Genomic DNA, 23,677 nt, shown 5'->3' on the forward strand with positions numbered 1-23,677 from the left:
CTGATTTTTGTGTTCAGGGAGAAACCCTTCATACCCAACTCTGGGTAACTTGGCCTGGCCTGACCCTGCAGTACAAGTAAAGAATATGATAGCAATTTCTAGTTGCTTAAAAGCTCGTAATACAAAACCAAATAACTAAAGTGCATGTAGTGTTCATAAGGACAAAAGATACTTTTTGTGCTCTGTGCAGGCAGTATCCCTTAAGGCCAGAGGCTTTTCAGAAAGTGATACGTGATTTGTCTAATGCCATTATTGCTGGGTAGCACTGTATTGTTTTAGCACGTTTATCCCCTGTGTATGTTGGGACACTGAACAGGCACAGCACTCTCAATTATTTTAGAGCTGCCTTCTCTTCTGAGCATGAGTGACTCTGAGTCAACACTGAGCTCCTCTGTGGCCACTCTTTGTAGCCTGTGCTGTGTTGTGTCACCTCCTTGGAGAGGCTGTGAGGGCTGCTGTGGCTGTTCTCGGTCACAGGGAACTGGGAATAATTCCAGGGAAGCCAGTGGGGTCACAGTAGCATACAAGTGGGGAAAACTTGGTCCTCACGTGGGAGTGTTGTTTTTGAGGGATGATATTTTAACTTTTGCTCAGGTTTGCTGCCTGTAGGGACAAGCTGCTTATTGGTTGTTTGCTTATTTCTACATACTTGGCCAGGCTTAAAACTTGTCCTCCTTCTTAAGGTGAATCTTTTGATTGAACCTCCTAAGTCTTCTGATGCTTCTTGATAAATCTGTGGGCCAAGAAATAAAATCATTAATAGAATAGAAAGCAATCAGAGAAAAAAAGCACACAGCATGAGGCTCTAGGTTGACTTTTAGAAAATTCATCTACTCTTTTCTTTATTATGTCTCAGGCCTTGAAGTAATGTTTGCGGGAAGCCTAATTTAAGCATTTTATTCTGATACTAAGAAAACACCAGTCTGATTAAAGGCAGAACCCTTTCCTGTGTAGGGAAGTGGTACAGTATTTTTACTGTAAATGCTGAAGATTAAAAAATAAGTGTGCCTGCAGATTTGTTCTACCTGAGTGATAGTTAACACATACAGGGAGTTGTACAGCTTGGTAACCCTTGAGAACAGTTCTGGAAAAAGGTCTTCTACAGCCAGATCTTTAGCACTTCAGTGTCATTGTCTGTAGCAACACCTATTAGAATAAGCCAGGTTTTTACAGCTCTAAGCTGCTGCTGAAGAAAGTGATCTGCAATTTCCTAAAACAGATGAGCCTTTGCATTGACTTCAGAAGGCTTCAGATCAGACCCCTGGAATTGCTCCAGAAGAGAAAAATTCACTGTGAGATCTTCCAGAAACCCAGACTGAAGTTGTTGCATTGAAATCCTGGAGCAGAAGTATGACACAAAGAGGTGTTTTGACAGCACAGATCTCATCCTTTTATAATTTCTGATTCCTGCCTGAGTTTGAAATTGATGTCATATTTCAGCACATACTTAGCCTCAGACACTGTGGTATGAATTCCATGTGATGATACTGGGTATCGGAAGGTGAGTTGTAATGTTCCAGTTTATCTAACCACCTTCCTTTTGCAAGGAAATTAAATTCATTTTATTTTCTTTCTTTTTATTGCGGAGGCACAGCTGACCATGCTCTGTAGGTATTGCATTGTTTCTTGTACCTAAAATTAATGAGGTACTTGGGCCTTTTTATGTTTGAATATGATGCCCTGCTTTCTTCTCTTTGTAGGGAACATAGTGAACCAGCTGTAGTGTACTTTGTACTACATGAGCAGACAGCTCCTGTTCTTCTTGGTGTAGGAGTCAATAAATCCTTTCAGCTCCATGCTGTGACCTTAGCCGTTTTTCTCAAATGAAAGGAAATACTTTTTAAAGTTTGTTCAGTTTGGGTTTTTTAAAATATGCCCATTTCTATTCATTAAATTATAATAGTCTCATTTTTCTTACCTTTTATTCTGTTACTCTTTTACAGTGACTTTCCTGTTTGTAAATCAGAATTCAGTTTCCAGAGTCTTTCTTCCCATTGTCCCAAACCAGAGGCTTGGAGTTTCTCATACCCAGTATAATTAAGAAAATGTGCTATTTCCTACAATTTTTATAGTGACCATGTGCTTGCGGATCTGGACTGGCCACTGGCATCTGTTGTCTTTCATACAGGAGAAAGGAGATAATAATGTGCACAGAAGGAAACTGTGTAGCTGGCAGGTGAACTGCAGGATAAATGGGTAAAACAATGGAGGGCACCCACTGCAGGAGGCATAAGGAACCAGAGGCAGTGGGGATAGAGGTGTGGGAAGGAATTGCAGGTGTTATGACACTGGAGGAGAGTGGAAGTAGGATGTCCATAGCTGTAGTGAGTTGGGACTGGATCCAGGGTTTTGTGGTGGATAGTGAAATGAAATTCAGGGTGTGGCTCTGCAAGGGGTCAGCCTCTGTTAGTTCTACTGGATACAGAGCAATTTGTCCTTGGAAAAATACCAGTATCGTAGAACAACATATGCAGTGGCTGTCCAATGCATTTCTCCTCTGCTTGTGCATGGGCCATACCCCACTGCTATCAACAAGCCCCTCTGGAATTCCTGGGAACTGTCTGAGTTTGTGGCTTGATGTTTGGCCCCTTGTCCAAGGCATGGGTGCAAATGTTGTTAATCCAATCACTTCTTGAGCCCTTACTGAAGGGCAGCATATCGGCACTCAGTGAAATCCCGTTAGGAATCTGTCAGGGGGTGATTAAGAGATGTCAGGGGGCAGAGTAAGCTGTAGCAGCACTGAGCTGGGTAGATGAAGTGTTCTGTGGTGGGCCTAATCTTGTGAAGAGCATGACCTCTGTCTGCTCTATAAAGGTTTTCCATGGTAACCCCTGCTTTTTAATTAGGTTTTTAATATACATATAACCTAGCTGAAACAATCTTGGCTGATGGGAGGGTCAAAAGGGTGTGAGGACTTCTTGATAGAGCATGAAAAGGCGTGGTAAAGAAGGGGAGATGTAAGAAATTAGCATAGAAAATGGGATTAGCATCAGCTAAAAGTACATGTGAAGAGCAGTTTATCTGCTGTTTCCCCTCCTCCTTCACCCTCTCTTTCTCTTCTGCTCACTGTTCCCTCCTTAATAGTGCATCAGTGCTTTTCAATAGATTACTGGACCAAGTGGGGATGTTGTGGCTCATTACCCAGGTGTTACCTAATTACAGCAACATGTTTTCCAAAAGGTTCCACCATAGGCAGGATAGACAGACTCCTGCTGGCTTCCTGAAAAATGGCTGTCTTTGGTCATCTCCTGACAAAGGATTAATAAAGTCTGAAGGGGAACATGGCTCTCATCATTCCTCAAGAGGATCTTTTCAATGACATGTACAGTTCTTGGAAAGGGAAAAAAAAAAAAAAAAAGGCTTGTTGTGAGTGAAAGCAGAGTTTTCCCAAAACCTATCCAGAGATGTGGAAAGAGTTGGGCTTTTTTTCCTGGTGCATCAGTGGAAAGATCTGTTGTGTTTTAATTCATCTTTCAAATTTGAAAACGGTGAAACCACTCTTTCCCTTTGTGCAGGGGTAGGGGTGCTGCCCTGACACTTTCAGATGTCCACATTGGAAGCTGAAGTCTGCACTTGGAACAAAGCTTAGTCTTCCAAGTGTTTTTATTCAGGAACAAAGACTTGATCTGAAATAGGGACTCGGCCCATAGACATCACAAGGTGCTGATAGATCCCAGGGGACTTGAAGAGTTTGTTGGAGTTTGGCTGATGAAGTAGTGGTATTTTGCAACAGCATCATCAATGTGCCAATGAAGATTCGTGTCCTGGCTCCCTGAGGGGGCCCCTTTAGATGTTGTGGGTGTGTCTGGTGAGGTGGGCAAGAGAGCACATCAAACATCAACACTCACATTCTTTGCTGTGTTCAGGGGCCATAAGGTTTTCTGAGAAATATTGATTTATGAAATATTGCAAGAAAGAGACCAAGATAGAAATCAATAGAGGTGATGTTGGTTCTGTGTCTTTTGATCCTGCTGAGCCTGGAGGATGATCCTACCATAATCTCTGAGGCATCCAGTGTAAAACCTGCTCCTGCTAAGCTGCTGTGTGTGTATGTGTGTGTGTATATATATATATATATATATATATATATTTGTATGGGTTTGTGTCTCTTGTGCCCTAATATCAGGTTTGTGGATCCAGTCACATCTGAGCTGATTCATTGTTCTCCCCAATCTCTGATTTTAGGAGTGTGTCCCTCTGGCTGGCCGAGCCAGCAGATGTTTGACAGTGCTTGTAGCTCAGGACAGCAAATCTGGGCTGCGGCAATTTAGTGTGGAGCTCTCCTGTGCTCTTGAGCTGAGGCATGTGAATCTCAGCACTGATGAACCTCTCCTTCCATGCTCCTGCTGAGCATTTGAACTCTGGCTTTAGTCCTACCATAATTATAGTTTATGTAGTTTAAAAACAATTAATGTATGGGTTCTCAGAACAGACTTCTAGCGCTAGACTATCTCTGTAGAAGAGTCCACAGTCAAAATATTTGTTACCAACCTGGGTAGCTCCATCCTCATCCTTTTAGATTTCTGGATTTCTCCTATACCTCCTTTTTCCATTATGCAATTATAAATTGATACCATGTAATTTATGTGTCACTTGATATAAGTCTCTATTTATTTTAAATGCAATAATTAGAGATAACTATTGCTACAGAAAAATAAAGATTTCTTCAATGAGAAGACTGAGTAATTAAGGGCAGTTATTGGTTTCTGTAAGTAGGATGCTCAGTAACCAAGTTCTTCCAGTGCAGCCAAGAGTAGTACAAGATGTGCATCATTGGAGACAAGAAATCTGTGCTCCAAAATAACTGGGATGTGAAATGGAAGCTAATAATAAGAAATTATCTAGAGGTTTCTTTCCAGATTGTATTTAGAATACAGTTTTCCTGGTTGTAATTTGTAAAACTTGGATATCCCTTTCCAACATTCTTTGTAAGGATTAATCAGTTAATCCTTCTACAGCCCTTGCAAGGTAAGTAAGTGTTATTATCCTTATTTTACGGCTATGGAAATCATGTTGCTTTGGGCCAAATTTTAATCCATTTTCCACTGTTGCAGATCTAAAGCAACTTCACTGCAGTCAGCAGAGTTAGACACTGTAACTGAACTGATTTAACCCTAATTGAAACTGCAGTGTTTGTGACGATAACTGTGGAGAATAAAGAGGAGGAACATTACATTTTAAGACTGTCCCCCACCCTGCTTGAGATGTATTAATGCTTTTGTTTGCTCTAAGGTTTGATTTTCTGGACTGGCATCCTTGAGGTTTTGCAGGTCTTGCAAATGTTAGTGCATGTAGTTTTCAGGAATGAGCATCCATAAATTCTTTTAAGATTTACAACAGGAACCTCCAATTTGTGGGGATAAATTATTTGTATATAAAGACCATATGTACAAAGTTCACATGCAGTAATACTATATGCGCATCAAGCTTCTTGAAAAGCAGAGTACTGGAGTTTGTCAGCCTAGAACTTCTGTTCCTTTTCTAATTCAGATAGTTTGTTGCCAGTACTTGAGCCCTGAAGTAAACTACAAATGTTTGTGTTTTGCTGTGCCTAGATTAACATTTGTGGAGTGTTCATTGACTTGAATTAATTGGCAATTAGCTAACTCAAGTTAAAAAGAGGAGTGATATTTCTCTCTAGACATTCTTTTAATTGCTCATCCAGCCAAAACAGACATTTCTGTCCAGACCAGGGCTTTCCACTCGGATTTTTTAAGGTTTTTGACAATGTGCTCTGAACTGAAGAGCAAGCAACATGTGTATGCAGGTCTTCTGAGATCAGTGTCTAGTTTTCCTACTACAGAAATTTATTTTAGGTTGGTTTTATTTTCAAAGAAAGCAAATGACTTCTATTTACCACTGGGGAAAATCATATATGTTAAATATAGCAAATATACCTATATTTCTTTGAGTAGTTATTCGCCTCATGGTTAAAGATCAGGATAACAAGTTATTTGTGTTTGTCATTTCTGAAAGACTGGGAGCATCACTGACAATGAATATACCATGAGTGCTGTATTTAAACAACAGTGCTGTTTCGTTATTTATTACTCTTTCTGGCTCAAAGTGATAATTTGTTTCAGATTGGTGTCTTTGGCAGACTTCAGGTTTGGATAGTACTGAAAACATTCCTTCTTATTCCTAAAATGTTTATTTCTCTAACGAAGGTTTGTAATAACAGGATCATTAGGAAGATGCTACTATTTACACAACTGTAAAGTGCATATCAAATAGCACTAGCTCCAAACTCTTAATGCTTTATTCAGTGTCTGCTAGAGAAAATTGCTACACAAAATGCAAGACAAAAGTAAATTAGTCTCTTCTCAAATCCTGTCCTTAGCTGAAAAAGCCTGAAGGTGGTTGCCAGTTACAGTATCAGCCACTTGCTCTGGTCTTGGATTCGCAGTGAATATATTGTCCCAGCTGGAGGGAAGCTTTTGTTTCTCCATGCCCACAGAGCATTCTTCTTGGGTAAAAGAAGAATCTTCTCTCTGTACTGCTTCAGGATGGGCTGTCCACCTTCACAGCTGATCTAAATCTGTCCCTTGCTCATCACATAAGCTCCTGTCCTTTCTAAAAACTATCTGTATATCTGTAAGCATCCAGAGTGGGAGTTTGCTAGCAAAAAAATGCACAGGCATGATTATTAGCAGGTCACTGCTGCATTGGGCTGTGTCAGACCTGCACACTTCCCTTTGCTCTTCTTACTTCAGTGGCATCTTCATGTCATCTGGGGTTTCTCATGCTTGTTGGTTTCTAGATTGTGGCTTTCAATTATGATGAAAAGACATTGTTAACTTACACATCCCCTTGCTTTCCAGTGTGTTCGTGTTTTCTTCTTTACTCCCCAACCTGCAATTATAGGGCTGGTTCTGATGCAGTTCAGTGGCGAAGATCAAAAGCAGCCCAATGTTTGCAGTTCACTGGATGCAACAACTGATTTTAAAGCCCCAGGATGTCAGTGTCCAGAGTCCCCAGGAATGACTTATAGATGGAGGTCTGAGGTGTGCCTGAAGCAGTGAGCGTGTGACAGCTGTGTGAGTGCTTGAGGGAAACTGCAAGCAGTTGATTCCCACAGCATCTTGGATTTTCTGTCAGGACAGACCAGGGTTAACTTTAGCAATCACAAAGGTTACTTACCTGCATTTGAGGGGTTAATTACTCATGAAGCAGACAAGTTCAAGGTCTATTTGTTCCCTGGCAGACTTGCTTGCAGTAAGCCAAATCGGTCCAAAATATCCTTGCAGCAACAGCAGCCATGTTTGTTTTCCTTTGCAGAAAACACACGTACCTGTGCTGGCCTGACTGTGTAGATAAGCGTTACAAATAAGTACCTAACTCATTGACACATCTGTATTGGAAGAGCATTTATATAGCTCTGAAGTGCTCATTAACAGCTGCATATACAGAAGAGGAAAAAATGGAAGATTCACCACCTCTTCCACAACTCTGTAAACACACCTTGGGCAGTTTTTTCCAAGCAGGCATTTCTGCCACTTCCATTATTTCACTTACAGCCTAGCAATTTATTCACATAGTTTCTTTTCTCTAAGGTCTGTTATTATGTAGATAAATAATGCATCTTGAATGGTTTGTGTTCTCTCTGTCAGTCAAAGGGCTCCTTAAGAATCAGAAGCCCACAGGACCTCAAATCCACATTGTCATCTCATGTCAATTGTGTAGTTCCTTAGTTGACTGAAATTACAGGACAGAAACAGAAGTCCTGAGGACAAGCCCTTCCTGCCTCAGCTCAATTAGGCTTTCTTCATAGTAGCAGGAGAGGAGTGTTATCCTATAGATGGACTTACCAAGAGGGTTTGGGTTTTTTGGTTTGATTTTTTTTTCTGCTTAGCCTGGCATGCAAATGTCAAAAGGATATAGTCAAGAGAGAAGGGAGGAAGCAAGGCATAGTGATGTTTTTATTTTTTATCCTAGAATTACATTCAGTGAATTTAGTACATTGAAAAATGCTGTCTTGGGCTGTTCAGAGGGTTGTCTAAAATTTCTGTCTCCACAAAAGAGATAGCAATGACAGTGCATTTCTTTTCTTGATTTTTAAAATGCAAATCAGGAGAAGAGAAAATATGCATTAAATCTTGCATGTTTTCTCATTCTGTCCTTTGATACCATAGCGTAAATCAAGAGTGACTTCTTGAGGTCAATGAAATTAATTCAATATAAAATCAGTGTGACTCAGTACCAGTTTTATTTTTACCAAGTTTTTGGTGTCTTCTCACAGTTGGTTAACTTTTTATTGGAGTAAACATAATAGTTTAATCTTAATTTTTGAGTTTCTGTGGTAGGTTAATAGCTACAAGGACAAAGGACACTGTGAAGGTACCCTGTGCAGCATGAGAGTGTTCCAGAAACTCATGGTTAAACCCTTCTAGGGCTCAATGACAGGGTGCTTGAGGGAGGACAAAAGAAAAATAGTTTACAAATCAGCCACGTTCAGTCAGACAGAATGTGTCTGTCTTGATTTGGGAGCAACAAGATTCGAAATAAAACCCTGAAGTGTGACATATAAGAAGTCTGATATATCACTAGTGAAGAACCAGTTGGAGAGCAGTTGTTTCTCACCCTTACTGACCTCTGAAAATAATTGGTCTGTGCCACTTTATAGTACAACACGGAGCCACAAATCCTGGGAGTCAAATATAAAGGACTGATTTAGAAGTTCTGCTGAGATTTGTAAGTGTAACTAAGAGCAATGTAAAAAGTGCTGTCATTGTGCTGCGAGAGCGATGTAAGGTTTGTCCTAGAAACAGGAAGGCAGCAATCAGCACAGCTTGAAACAGTGCACGCTTTCAACAGGGTGGTGCTAAGTAGCCTCTATCCAAACACGAACCAAAGCCAAAGGGAAGAAGCATAAGTAAGGCTGCAGGTGCTCTGAACAGTGAACATAGAGGCAGAGGTGTTTTGGTTGATATTACAAATTAAATAGGAAAAATGCAGAGAGAAGAATGAGTGTGGTTGGACATCACCACATCTGGCCCCAGCTCTGCTTCTCAGTTGCTTCAGGCAGAAGACACGCTATTGCTGTACACAGTTTCAAATGGATTTGTCAGTGCACTGCATTCTTAATTTTTGTGGCTTGTTTATGTCATGGCTGAAAGTGAGGATGTCAGCATTTAACCAGATGAGGCTGAGAAATTATGTGGCTGGAAATATCCAGAAGACTTGAGCATGCCATAAAAGAATGTGACTGGAAGCAAGTTGGGACTTTATTTCTCCACATAATTAAACAGTGATTAATAATGCCAAATTTAAGATTAGCTGCATAGCAAAAGAATGGACAGGTACCTGCAGAAGATTGCTGAAGTCCCTGATGAAACTCTAGTTCACTTAATTGGGCCCAGTTTGTTGTAAGGCAAGAATCTATTTGTCCCTCAGTAAGGCACGTGAAGTCCTATGTTCAGTGTGTTTCACTAGTCTGAAAATCTGTAGTGCTCAAATTCCAGATAAAGCAATGTGTTTGGCTTTGTGCTTTGCATTAGGGGATGGGATTGACTTCTTAACTCCAACCTAGCCTAGGAGCTGGGAACTAAGTTAGTCTTTTTTCTGCTGTTTGATGTCATTGTTCATAAATGCCCTGCAAAACACAGCAGGTCTTAGTGACACAGGAAAGGTGCCATTTCTTTTTTAGTTCAGTTGTAACTGAATTAACCTAAATGGCAATTTGGCATGTAGTGTGTGGAGTGGGATGGTATCCAGCCCATCAGGTGGTGTGCTGTATGTGCATGTTAGACAAGAGTAAAACCTGAAGCAAACAAAATCTCACTTGAATAACCTATGAAGAACAACTTTGCCAGCTACAAATTTTCTTTATGGCAATAGAGTTGAGAGCTCAAGGGACCATCTTGAACTCACTTGTGGGAGGTATCTCAATGTAACTTCATGTAAGTCACCAGACTTAGATGAAAATTTTGCAGAAGATGGTGGTTCATGTATGTTACTTAGCTCTCTCTTTTAAGACTTGGTGTTCTGTATTTTGATGATAGTTCAGACATCCTAATCTTGTCAGGAATCTCACATCCTTTTGCCAATATAATCAGTTTTTTTGAGAACAAGAATATAATAAGTAATAACAAACAAGAACTTAGAATTGTAGCAGCAGATACTGATGCTCCTCCACACCACAATGGCATTCATCACAGTATTAACTTTATCCAGCAGGGTAAATTAAAACACTAAGCGAAGCCATAATTAATGTCTTTTTATTGTGATCATGGAAACTTTGGAAGGAGCTAGAGAAGTGTAGAAGCAAACATTTGACCATCTATTTTTGCTGCAAACATTTGACCATCTAGTTTTGTTGATTTCCAAGCTTTTGTTGATGTCAGGTGTCAGCAAAAGCACTTAGTGTGGTTCAATTTCCAGAACTTCTTACTGATAGAACACACTTTGAGTGGTGAGAGCTGGGCTACAGTGCTTCAACAAAACCACAGTTTTAGTGGCAGAAACTTCAGGAGCATCAGCAATGTTGGTGGCTTCACTGCCAAATGGCCACAGTGTGGGCTAAAGGGTCTCCTTTACTCACAAGACCTTTTCTGGCTGGAGGAGGTACTATAGGAATATGTTTGCATATAAGCTGTCAACAGCTGGATGGTGTTCTAGAAGGAAAACCCTTGACAACTAACCTCAACCTCTAACCAATTCTTCCTTTCTATTTTGCTTTGTTTCTCCTGCAGGGCTTGTGAAGTTGGGGGTTCACTGTGTCACATGTCAGAAGGTCGCGATAAAAATTGTCAACAGAGAGAAGCTCAGTGAGTCGGTGCTAATGAAGGTAATTTTCTAATGGAAAATTTAAAAAAAAGATTAAGTTCCTGGCTCCGTGTCTTCTGTTCCATGCAAAATTAATATCTTTAATTATGTATAACAAACATCCCTGTCAGTACCAGGATTATGCGGAGCATAATAACAATAATTTAGTTATGGGGGAGGCGAGGGCAGCTGAAATGAAATGGGAGAATGCCTATGCTTTGTGCACAAAATAAACAGTCAGCTGCAGAGTTGGTGCTTCTCTGCTGGGGCCAGTGTATGTTGGGCACCTGCCTTTTAGCACTACAGCAGTGTCATTGTGGTACATTGCAGGCTGAGGTGTACAAATGTCAGTATGGAGTTTTAACAGGGCCTGGTGGATCTGTTACTCGAATAGTCCTACTGCTTGCTCTGCTGCATGGGTTCTCTGTGATGACTGATGTGCCAAGGTCTATGACTGCTTAAAGCTGCTGTCCACAGAGCTGTGCCATTGGAAACCATCAAAGTGTCCTGACAAGTCCCAATGACTGTTAGTGTTCAGAAGAGCTTAGTTTGTTTTTTACCTAGCCTTGTGATTCTCCTCACATGAATGTCATTGATTGATCTTGGAAACCTAAAAATAAAATAAATGTATGCATAGCAGTTTATTCATGTGATTTGGTGACTAGAGAGGCTAAATTCAGCCTGATGGGAAGGAACACAACTGCACTGCAATCAACAGAATTCCGTCACACTGTCACCTGCAAATTACGCTAACATGTTTGCGTGCAGTGTTGAGCACTTTATTGAGGTGACTTCCCTATATAAGCACAGAGCTTCTCTATATAAGCTCATCTTTACACTCCTGTTCTCCATATGGACTTCTGTGTCAGCTGTTTCCCAGCACAAGTAAGTATAGCAACCTTACTCAGAGCAGAAAGAAAATGGAGTGTAAGCTAATATGCAGTCAGTGAGTGCTACACAAAAAAAATATAAATTTATATTTTTTTCAGACAAGGATTCTGAAAGTTTATACTCAATTGTAACATGGTTGGACTTTATCTTTCTGGAATTTCATTGATGTATCCCCTCTCCTGCAGTACTGTGGATTCAAGCAGACTTCTAATGTAGACTGAAAGTTAGAAAGTGAAATAGGTAAGAGAACTATATAAATGGTAAAATCTGAATGGGCCACTAAGTACCAAATACATTCTGGAGCAAAACAACAGGAATATTTTTCAAAAATTTGAGTATTTTGTTTGGTGAAGAAAAACTGTCTGGTATTTATATAAAACACTTTATTTACCTCACTCATTTTCAGAGTAGGAGGCAGATCACTTAGCATGGCAAAGCGATCTCTCTGCTTTAGCTGTGTTACATTACCTCAGTTGTAGTATGAAATCTGAGTAATGAAATGGTGTATTAGGCCCTTGTTTACGCAGCCACATGCTGGAGTGTGCCACATTTTCTATAAGATTGTACAGCATCTTTCTCAGGAGGAAATTACACGTTCCATTGTGGTTCTCATTTTCAGATCCTTCTTTGTGAGATTTTCTCTTTCAAGGATTCTGTTCTCTGTGTTCAGGAGGTTGGGATAACAGATGGAATTGAAGTGGTTTGCCCAGTTCTTACATAAATTCAGTAACCAGATGTCTTTTCAGGAATGCCCTCTGCCTGATGGTCACAGACAGGCCCTGAGACTTCTAAGTGAATTTAGAATATTGATAGCCAATTTAATCCAGTCTTCCTGAAGGGGAAAAGTGCTTGCAGCTTTCGGCAATCCCAGGGTAACCAATACGAAGCATCCAGCTTGCTGTGTGGAGCCAGCAGCCACAGGGAGATAGCCAAAAGTGTGGCCAAGTCATTGTGGTGTGGTGGCATTCCTACTTTGCATGTCTTCCCACAAGCCTATCAGTTCCAGTGACTTTCTTTGCCAGTGGGCTGTGCAGAGCATCCCCCAGAGCCAAATGATTCAAGACCACAGCTACTCTTCCAAGCCAAGCCCAGATTCATGGATTTTGCTTTAATTCTTCCTTGGACAGAAAAGCTGGATCTGACAAACATGCACACCTGCCACATGAAGCTGTAACAGTGCAGTGCTATGGCCATTTATCCTAGAGCATAAGGAAAAAGTCTGCTCACGGTGCTTTCAACATCTAAAGTGACAGGCAGAAGCATATACAGCAGGCTGCTTTCTTTGTCATCATTATTCTGTTTTGACTTGCTTCTTGTAGCCTTCATTTCTCCAGTGTTTTTGCAGTGTTTTATTCTGTATATTCAGGGAACGGTCCCTTCTCTCTGCAGCTGCTCTTCATCTGAGATGTGCAGAATTGAGAGGCATTTGGTAAAGTGCTTTCTAATCATAACGTTGTAGTATCGATATTTCTGGAGAGAAGAATTTGGAATTGTAGCAGCTGGTCTCAATTAGCAGAACTGCTGCTATGGAGATGATGCACGGGCAGGCACAATGCAGCACGGGCTGCAGTAAATGTATCATCCAGGCACTCACTGCCCTGTCAAGGGATGGGGCTGCTCAGTGCACACACAGCCTTTTGCTTTGTCATGCCCTGGTGCTAAATGCAGGCTGGGAGAGCAGTGTTCCTTTTCCAGCTCCAGCTTGGGCCTCTCTTTGTCTTTGGGGCAAAGCCACATACGTAATTTCACAGTTGAGGGAAAAGGGTAGGTTCTGTTCTCACTCCTGCCTTCCCTCAACTGGTAAAAGCTTCACTGGGTTTCTTCAGCAGAAACCCCGCTGATGTGGAGACTTGTGCCCCATAGTACTTCTGGCTTGCTCTAGCACAAACTGGCAGGAAAGATTTCTGAAAGCAGTGTGCTACAGGGAGTGTCTCGAGATGGAAATATGGTTCATTAAGTTCCTTGAATTACATACAGTCCACTGACAGAATACCAGAGTTGTCTATAAAGCAGTAAGGTTTCCTGAGCAGCCAGGTTCTCTATTGATGGTTGCATTTTCAGTACCAATATAAGCTTTTGGAGTTTATGACTTCAGAATATAAAGGTTAAAGCAAATATTTCCTCTGATACGGCAAAAGCTCATTTGGAAACACTGAGGTGTCTCATGGGATATACTCAGAAAAGTCCTTTCTGCTCTTCATTGTCTCACCAGTTGTCTTCCACTCCTGCCTTCCAAAGAATAAACAACAACAAAAAACCTGCTCATTGGTGATCCATCAGACAAATGATTGTTTGGACAGGCAGTAGTAGTAGAAGCAATGGGAGCATAAAGGGTGAAGAATGAGAAGGGGACAGCTGGCCTTGGTCTAATTACTTGAACATGCAGGCATCCTCAGAAAGCCACAGATGTCCCAGGCCTGATAACTGGAGCCCAGAGCTCCATATGTGAGCCTGTGCCAGTGTGCCTTTTGTTTCTTCCAGTGACCTCCAGTGCTGGTCTTGAAGCAAGGAAGGTATTTCTAGAGCAGGGGTTGGGGAAAAAAAGCAGTCCCACTGCTGTGGAGCTCACTTGTATCACAGGTGGTGAGTTTTGGGGAGGCTGTCAGTTTGGTATCTTGAAGCCTGATGAGCTCTGCTTCCAAAAAATTCTGCATGTAATTCTCTGTGTTCCTAACCACAGAAGGTCTTGCAGCAATCACTATTGGAGATCCCTGATTGCCTGGAATAATTGAGTGGAAGGATAGGTAGGAGAATAGAGTGTCACTTCCTCTTGGAACTGACAGGATAACTTACAGAAGCATACTTGTAAATAACTACTGCTTTGCATGGTCTGTTCATCATTTCTTCCTTTTTCCTGAGCTTCTGCCTCAGTAACTGTTTATCTCTCTGCTACCTCATCCTACTTTAGAGTCTTTCCTTCTCTCTCTATTTTCATTCAGTTGTTCTTTTGTCTCTTTTTAAGCCATTAATTCTTCATTCCCTTCCATTCTGTGACTTCTTCCTTTTTTTCTTTTTTTCCCTCTTTTGCTACAGAAAGTAATGTAAGAGATGTCATTGTTGCAAAAACTGCTAAAATGCAGCATGTCTGGTTAAGATGGCTGTTCTTCAAGGAAAAAAGTTTAGAAATTGGGCACAATTTAGGCAGTATCTGAGAGAGTAAGAAAACAATCAGAGGCAGTGTTTTATAAGACTCAGGGGACTTAGTTTATTAAAAAGAAGGCTAAGACATAGCTTGATTGTAGTCTGTAAATGCTGATAAAGAGGGATAGGCATGTGATAACAGAGGATATTACAGTCTTGGGTGTAAAAAACTGATTGGAAACTAATAGTTGTAAGCTGTAGGTAGAAATACAATAGCAATTATATATCGAAATACTAGGCCTGTTTGACCACTGGATGAAGTTACTAATTGGAACAAGCCACCCAAAGCTCTAGTGAGTTTTTCTCCTGAAAGACAACTAAACTTCATCTTGCACTGCAGTGTTTTTTTCCTAAAAACCAAGATCCTAGTTCAACTTCAGATGCTGGACTTGAAGCAGGAAGTAGTTGGTTTCCTGATCTGTGCTATCTATGAATTAGCTCTGATTAGATCAATGCAACAGCCTCTCTGGCCTGAAAATCCATGAAACTGGGAATTTCAATCACACACTTCAAATCTGTGAGAAGTCCCATATCTCTGTCTGGGACATAGAGAAATGCACTTGTACAAGTTTTCTGTAGAAGCAGAAATTTAGTCTCCCCCAAGTGAATTTAGGGAAGGCAATACTTGAGAATAGCAGCTTGTGCTTGGAATACCTTATTTTCAGACTTTTAAAAGAATAGACTGTGATATTGGGTGACCTGGCTGTCCTCAACTGCTGACTGCAGGCTGCTCTACAGAAATCATTACCAGAATATCACAACAGCATCAGGGAGAAGTTAAATCTGAGGTAGAAGTGGACTGAAGTTGGTTCAAGTTCAGCTTTGATCACAAGGGCAGTTTCCCTGACACTAACAAAGCCAAACTCACCACAACACTAAACCTCAATTCCACCAAATCAATATTTTTTCTGATGTATTCAATAGTGGCCTAATTGTTTCCCAGTTTAAGTATTTAGGAGTTTTGCTATTGATTGCAGTGGAAATGGCATTAAGCTGTTGCTGAATCCCACTGAGTACCTCTAGCATTGTGCACAAATGAATGAAGAGGCAAGGCTGTGGGACATCCTCAGTGAAATACATTTAAAATACTCTAGAATATTGGCATACAAGATTTTGGAGGTGGTTATATTAAAATAGCAAATGGTAGGGGAATTATTTCCATTTATTAAAAAGAAGTACCAAGAAAAAGGTTTTAAAGAATTAATCAAACTTTCCAGGACTTCCTGATTAAGGAGCACTGTGCTAAGTTGCTGACACTCATCTATTATTCTTCTAATTGGCTGGCATATTTCTGTGAGAAGAAAATAGCCCAGAGGACCTTGTACTTGTGACCAAAAAAAAAAAAAAAAAAAGATGAAAGGATAAAGGAAATTAAATCTCCCCAAAGCATGTACATGCTCATATTTTCACTTGCTGTTGAACATGTAGGTTTCAATGTATAAATGAATATATTCACACTTACACACTCTCATCCTCATTGTGGTTTATCTTTAACCTGGAGCATTACCACATGCTTGCCAGCTTTTAGCCCTGGAAGAGAGAGCAGATTAGAAGTGTGTGACGTGCATATGCAGTGAACAAACTGCAGGAATGATTGGCAGCCATCAAAGACCAGGAGTGCAAAAACGCAGGCTTAGCCCCTGCATCTGTGACCCTTGTTCATATTCTAGTAGCAACCCAGTTAGCACAGCACAGCATCCTGTCTGCAAGTCTCTCTTCTGAGCTCAATGAGATAAAAAAGCATCTTGCAATATGAAAAATATAGGCAAAATAAAAGGGACTCTTTTTTTTCCCCCTGGCTCCTTCCTGCTAGAGGGAGTTTGGGATTAGGGATCTGTTACTGAATGTATAATGCACAGTGTTTTGTTTTAAACTGGAGCTGGTGGGGAGTATTGAAAGCCTGTTCCCTTGTCATCTGTTTGAGCATTTAAAGAAGTTGGGTAATTGTGTTTTCCTTCAGAGAATGACTCTTCGCCTCCACTTTCCACCACACATACAAGGAACCCAGAGGTATTCTTAAAGAAGGGAATCAGACAGGAATCATGAGCACATGATGTACCTGTCAGAGGAACAAACCTGTCAAGTGTGCATAGTGCCTTCTGCTTTCTAAAGTTAGTATGATCAATTGAGGCATTTGGGCAAGTTATTAAAATAATTGGCCTTTTTCTTCCTACTTTTGATTTGTATTACGGCAGTCTAGCTCAAACCTCTATTGTACCTAACATGTTCTACTCACGGCCTTGTGTGTGCAAACATATAGACACAGACAGTCTATCACCCTTGTGTGCTGGCTTGGTCACACAGCAGTAAATGTCCCTCATCAGCCCAGACCAGAGCTAGCTGAACTCAGGGAGTGCTTTTTACATTCATTTCACTTGATCATAGCTATAATGCCTAGATGGGAAGTAACTGCTCCTGGAGATGATACATCTAAATGTGCACAGTATTCCAGTCCTCATCCACCTGTGAAGCTTCTGTCAATAATTAGCCTGTAAAATCCCTTTCTGTTCAGCTTTGACTGTTTCCACTGTAATTGCACTGTCCTTGCACTTGGGGGTGAGACTGATGATAGTTTAACTTCGCGTTGCTTTCCCTTCTAAAGCTTCTGTGAATTCTCCTCTTCCATTGCCAAAGCTTAGTTTTATCAAAAGATGTTGGTTGGCTGAAGTGTTTTCTCTGAAATAACTTCGTCTCAATGAACTCCTAATATATCAAAGTCTAGGTTTCTTTTTAACTGTCTCTGTATTTGTAGCAGGCTGTTGAGGAGTCCTTTTTGCTTTTTCCCCAGCAGGGACCCTGAAAGTCCTGCCTGTTCAGGACTCCTACTGCCTCTGACTCCAATATTACCATGCCAAGATGTTGGAAGCCTTGAGACAGGCTCCAAGAGTCCACAGCTTTGGGGCAGACCCCCCATCCCCAGCTAGAGAGATGTGTCCCTACACCACATGTGGGAGTGGTAGAAGGCACCAGGATCCTCAGCTGTTGTCAGACTCGAGGCTCATTTTTTGGGAGAAGGACAAGCAGTAGAGTTACCCTGAGAGGCAAGGGGAACCCCAGGTGAAAAAACTTATAACTCTATTTTATATGGGTTTGTATTTCACATTCCAGAATCTTCTCTGGAAGACTTTTAATTATTTCTCTCTTTCATCTTGGAAAGAGAACCAGTGGCATCAGAACAGCTCTAGCAATAATAGGACATAAATCCTCCAGTAGGTTGACTGAGACCACAGTTGGTTCAGGTATTCTGCATTATCATGTAGAATAAACACCATAAATATCAGTAGACTGATCCATGCCTATTAAGGGATGTAGGCTATTCCTGTATGTAGCAGGCAAATCACTTGAGTAAAGGCTTTGTTCAAAGATTATCTTAAATTTTTGCTGAAACAACTGGATGGTGCCTTGTATGCCTGCACAACCTTTCTGTAAGAAGCATTTCTTAGCACTGCTTAGTGTATGAGTTTCCCAGCTCAAAAAAAAGTCACTTAATGCATGTTTAACTGGTACAACTGAGAGCCAAGAACTGCCATTGCACTGTCATTTAGGGGATACAGGCTCTTCCTGTTTGTTTTGCATGCTTCTGTCCAACATGAACATTTTGTGGATCATTTGTTAAGTATAAATCAGGCCTCACTCAGTCTATTCCCTGCAGTTTGTGCTATTAAGTAGTTGGCACAAATTTAGGAAAAATCTGGGAAGGCCCAATCCCAGTGCAATTAACTGTTAGTTCCAGAGCTGTCAGATGGAGCTCGGTGCACTGTGCTGTGGGTTTGCTCTGCTGCTGTTAGAGCATGTTGATCTCTGTAGTGGTGAGTTTTTAGGTATTTGAGCATTTTCTCTTTTACCAGGTGCTATTTTTGAACTTGCTGCCTTGCCTTCTGGCATCCTGAGATGCTGTATCCACAGCCAGCCTGGATTTAACACATTGGTCTGTTCATGAAGAGCCCTTTTGTAGCAATAAACCATTGTTTGCCTTTCCCTGCTGTGGATGCACACACCACACACAGGAGACTCCTGAGTTTTAGTTCAAAATGATGTTTCACATCCAACTCCAAGAGAATTTTCCAGGTGTGCCAATACTGAGAGAGCCCAAGCCTAGCTACCACACAGTGACAAAAATTGCAGACATAGCATGGTTGATTTTTCTCCAACGTGGGAGCAGAAATTGCTGCTTTGTCAGAACACCTGGTATTCTTGAGTCCTGTGGTGTAATGGAACATGTTGTGCTCAGCTGCATGTGGAGGCAGCAGCAAAGGCTTTGTGTTGTGTGAGGGATAATGGAGATGTTACCTTAATCCTCTACAAACCATAGGGAAGGTGAGATTGAGTTTAATCTTGAATTTGTGCATCTCTTGCAGCCTCTCAGCATGCAGCCATTGCTCAATAACATCTCTTTTGTAACATCATGCCTTGTCTCCAGTAGAAACAGTGACTTCTAAAAGTGGCAAGAAATTCTAAGGTGCAGGCTGTCTTTTTCAAGAACACTTGGTGAAAATCAGGCAACCAAAATCATTACCCTTTCAGGACATTTGTGACTGGAGCTCCAGATTATGCTAAAATGAACACATTTAAAGTCTGGTTTTAGAACATTTTGGTAATGCAGGAGTGAATAGCTGTCAACACTCAAGAAGGATCTGGCCTACAAAACAGGATCATTTGTTCCTGTTCTTGGCATATATACCACAGACACAAACATTCTTATGTTGCAGCTCTCCAAGTACCTCCTCTTCTGTACATTGAGTAGGAAACTTGTGAGGAAATGTTACTGATGCAAGGTGTAACACAACAACAGAATGCAGCACTGTAGTTTTTCTCCTACTTTTGGGTTTCCTGTTGGTCCAGGAGACAAACATTCCTTATCATCTGTAAGTTTCAAATGCAGGCATAGCTACAGGAAATAAATAATAGCATTATGTATAATCCATGCTTCATCTCAAGTCTTTTCATAAGGAGTTGGGCTGTGAGTTTTAGTTTATTCCTCCAGTTCCTAAGAGCTTTTTGCACCCTTCTGTAGAGCTCTGTATATCAACTGTAATCAAGACTAGAAGATCTAAAATGAAGAGGAGTCACCAGAATATGCAAAAACCGTTATAACAAATGTATCAGGAGATGGGGATTGTGTTGCTAGTTTTCTTCACTGTATCTGAAGCAGATTTTCAACAGTTATTATACAAAAATATAGTTGCCTTATAAGAATTCCTGATTTGATTACATTTTACAGTGTTCTGGAAGTCTGGTTACACTATCAGAAATCTGTCACCATGGATCCTTGTAATAGACTGGAATTTACTATTGCTTTGTGGTCTCAAATCTGGTGTGCATTTCTAGATCTGTGTGTGTGCAGATGGTCCAGCAGAAAGAACTTGCTGACAATAGAGGGAAATGTCCTCCATCTGTAAAATACTTTAGCATAAAGTTCTTTTTTAGAGATCTTTCTTCTTATATTTCTTTCCTAATACCCTAAAATAAATCCCCTCAGTCTAATATTCTTATCTCTGTTCTTTGATGAATTTCCCCTCTTCACTCCTGCTCTCTCAGCTGCCCCTGAATTTCCTTCCTAAATCCCTTCTGTCCTTTGCTAACCTCCTGTTGTCCCCCACCATCCACTGCAGCACTTCCAAAGGAAAGACACACAGAGTAAGAGAGTACATATTATCCTCTAGGTATTATGGGTTCATTTTCTCCTCATTTCTACTTCTTAAATCAATCCCTGATTTATCAAATCCAGAAAATAAAAATATTTACTTAAGAACAAATGGCTAAGGTCATTGGACAGAGGGCAGCGTGGCACACAGCTGTTCTCACAGTCATTTCAGGTTGTGTTTTCACTTCTTTTTCCTCTAGGAGTGTAAACTGTGAGTTTAGCAGCCACAGAGGAACTTGGACTAGGAAGTAGTCCTGTGGAGATACCTCAGAGTACCAGCCCCCTTCTGGGCAGCTGTGCAGTCCAACTGGAGATTTGGTTGCTCTGTAGTAGCAGAATATCCCCAGTATAGCAGACAAGGTGCCTGGGTAGTAAACTATCCAGTAGAATATCGGAATTAAAAGATGTATTTCAGAGGGATTGACATGGAAATCCAGCAGCTGGTAGAAAGAGATCTAAATACTGCCTATAACAGTAAAAAAACCCCTCAGAGATTTGTTAACATCAAATCTTTCATTTTTGAAGAGAAATTGTGTCCTTGCCTTCGTGCATAGCTGTGCAAGGCTGATAGTGGTGGGAACACTTTTAGGAAAAAGCACCAGTTAGCAGTACCTGAGGACATGGTACCTGCTTGATGCTGGGCAACAGCCACTTGCTGCTGGTGCACCAGAAGGGTGTGTTTTTCATTTTGCCCTCCTGCTAACTGATCTGTTTTTTTGGCAGACACCAATGATTTAGTGTTTCTCTGCGTTTGTTTGGCTGCAGATGCAGCTCAATACAGATTGAGCCAGGGTTCAGACTCTCAAATGTCAAGTCTGGGGCTGATGACATACTGCCTCAGGAAGAGAGGAGATGAAGAAATTAAGGATGAAGAAATCTAAGACAGACAGATTGTTAGAGTGTGCAGGATTGAAATATTGGACAAATGTACAGAATCATAGAAACAATGATTGGAAGGTACCTCTGAGGGTTTGTGTAGTCCATCCTCCCACTCAGACAAGGACTGCTGTTGCCATGGGTCAGCTATAGCTTTGTCCAGCTTGGTTTTGAAAACCTTAAGGGACTGAGATTCATCAGCTTCCCTGGACAGGCTCTTTCAGTGCTACATTACACTCCGAGTGGTTTAATTCATCCCTTGTATCTAACCTGAACCCCAGTGCAGATGTGAGGAGAGAGATTGACCAGCTATTGTGGCTGTTGCTTCCAAGTAATAAATAAACTTGTGTCAGTCACCAAATAAAGACTTAGAGCAATTTTTTAAAAATATAAAGGAGATAAAAAGAAACGCTTTGGAGCTGTGGAAACAGTAGTGTATGTTGCAGCCTTATGGAAGAAACAACTGATCAGTGAAGTTAGGAGTCATGCAACAAAAATTTAGTATGAAAAGGGTCAGCAAAATCATAATTGATGTGTAAAACTGAGAATCAACAGGCTAGCATACAAAAAATGGGGGTCTCAACAGCTGAAAATAAATATAGCAAGAAGTGGGTTTAGTACTGGTTCAAAGGCTGTTTTACTGAGGGGACACTGAGGCTTAAGCAGCCTAAAGGAACTCATGGTAATGATCACATTTCATTTTTGGTTTGAATACCAACAAGAGAGCGACCACATTAGCAGGCAATGGAGGAATGCTGTCTTAGAGCCTGCCTGGCAACTTGAGAGTGAGGTCTGTGAGAGGTAACACTGGAAGTAAGATCACAAGTGCACTGGACTGGAATAAAGGACATGACAACTGTATTTCTGTGATTTAAGTGTTAGATACAAATCAAATTCTAGATATAGACAAGTTCTGTGGGTATAGTTTGAGGAACAGCTAGCAGACGATAGATTAAATAATTAATATATTGACATATCTTCACTGCACTTCTAAAGAGGTCTTTGCTATTTCTGACTCTTTCATTTCTCACTCTCTCAAATTGCTGGTTCTCACAGAGACTTGACCTCCATCGTCTATCATCCCTCCAGCTGTCCCTTTCATTACAGTTTCTATTTATCTTCCACTTGTTTTCCAGGTGCAGATCATTAGAAATGCTTGGTTTCTCTCCTCGTATTTTTACACATTTTTTGAACAGCAATATCATTCATACAATTCCTAATCTCTTCCTTATTGCTATAATTGTCTCCTATTGCTGCAAATATGATTTTATTCTCCTGTTTTGATTGAGTTCTCGATGTGTGACTCCTTAGATTACCCCACAGCCATCCTTCTTTACAACTATAACCCCCTCTGGTAGTTCTGTATCCTCAGACCTTTAGCTGTGAGACTCTACTACTCACATATATGCCTTAGAAACTTTCATCTTTTTTCCAAAAGCTTTTTGAACTTAAAGCTAGGGGTTGTGTGCATTATTAACCTGAAGTAAGATGCCACAATCCTGTTATCATTGTCTAATAATCTGATACCTGCTCTCTGACCTTCAGTAGGGCAGAATTTAACACAGCCTGATTTAAATAAAGTGCTGTAAATAGCCAGTCAGAATCACCAGGTCGTTTATTTGCATATGCAGATATTGTTTTTCAAAGTTACAATGTCTCAGTAAGGGTATATCAGCACTTCAGGCATTATTTTTATGGTCAGGAGTACTAATGCCTAGACCTGCAGCACACGATGTAATGAGAGATTTGGGACAGCCAAGCAGAATTAAAGAATTCAGGGCATAACAAAAAGGTTGTCTTGATAGATTTAATACATGTGTTGATGTTTAGATAACCTAATCTTAGAGCCTATACTTAATCCTTATAGAAATTAAGAATGTGTTTTGGGATTTTATAAGACAGGCATGTTCCTGAGAATATTTTTCAATGAATTAGTTTTCATTATGAGATTCAGGAAGCTAATGATGTAGTAGTTGAATGATGAGGATTGCTCCTGGATGCATCAGAATGTATTGGTGGGAATTTTTCAATGGATTTAGTAGACAATAGATGACAGATATTTATTGCCTGGTGAACAAGTAGCATATGATGTAATTCTGCTACTCATCATGGAAATACCTTTCATTAATTTTCAATCAAGACTTCTTTGGCTCAAAATGCATATAAAACATGCTAGTTTAATCTCAGAGTTATCATAAGAGGATTCTACTCCTGTTGGATTCAGCAGAACTGCAGCTAATTTCTGCAGGAGTCCTTTTTATGCTGTGTCATCCCTGAGATAAAGCTCAGAGGCTCCCTGATCCTCTTGCTGTGATAAATAATTCTTACTCACCCATGGGCATTTTCACTCCACCCATTTTA

General features: G+C 40.7%; 1 protein-coding gene across 12 annotated transcripts in view; it reads left to right on the forward strand.

The window, feature by feature from the left end:
* BRSK2 (BR serine/threonine kinase 2) overlaps positions 1–23,677 on the forward strand; it is a 298,090-nt gene that overhangs the window by 137,309 nt on the left and 137,104 nt on the right. For all 12 annotated transcript variants that reach the window (XM_077784246.1, XM_077784247.1, XM_077784248.1 and 9 more), the window contains exon 2: positions 10,692–10,786. In XM_077784246.1, coding sequence (XP_077640372.1) covers positions 10,692–10,786 — 95 coding nt within the window. The remainder of the gene's footprint in view (positions 1–10,691; positions 10,787–23,677) is intronic.

This window comes from Lonchura striata, chromosome 6 (assembly GCF_046129695.1).
Source record: "Lonchura striata isolate bLonStr1 chromosome 6, bLonStr1.mat, whole genome shotgun sequence".
Taxonomy (NCBI): Eukaryota; Metazoa; Chordata; class Aves; order Passeriformes; family Estrildidae; genus Lonchura; species Lonchura striata.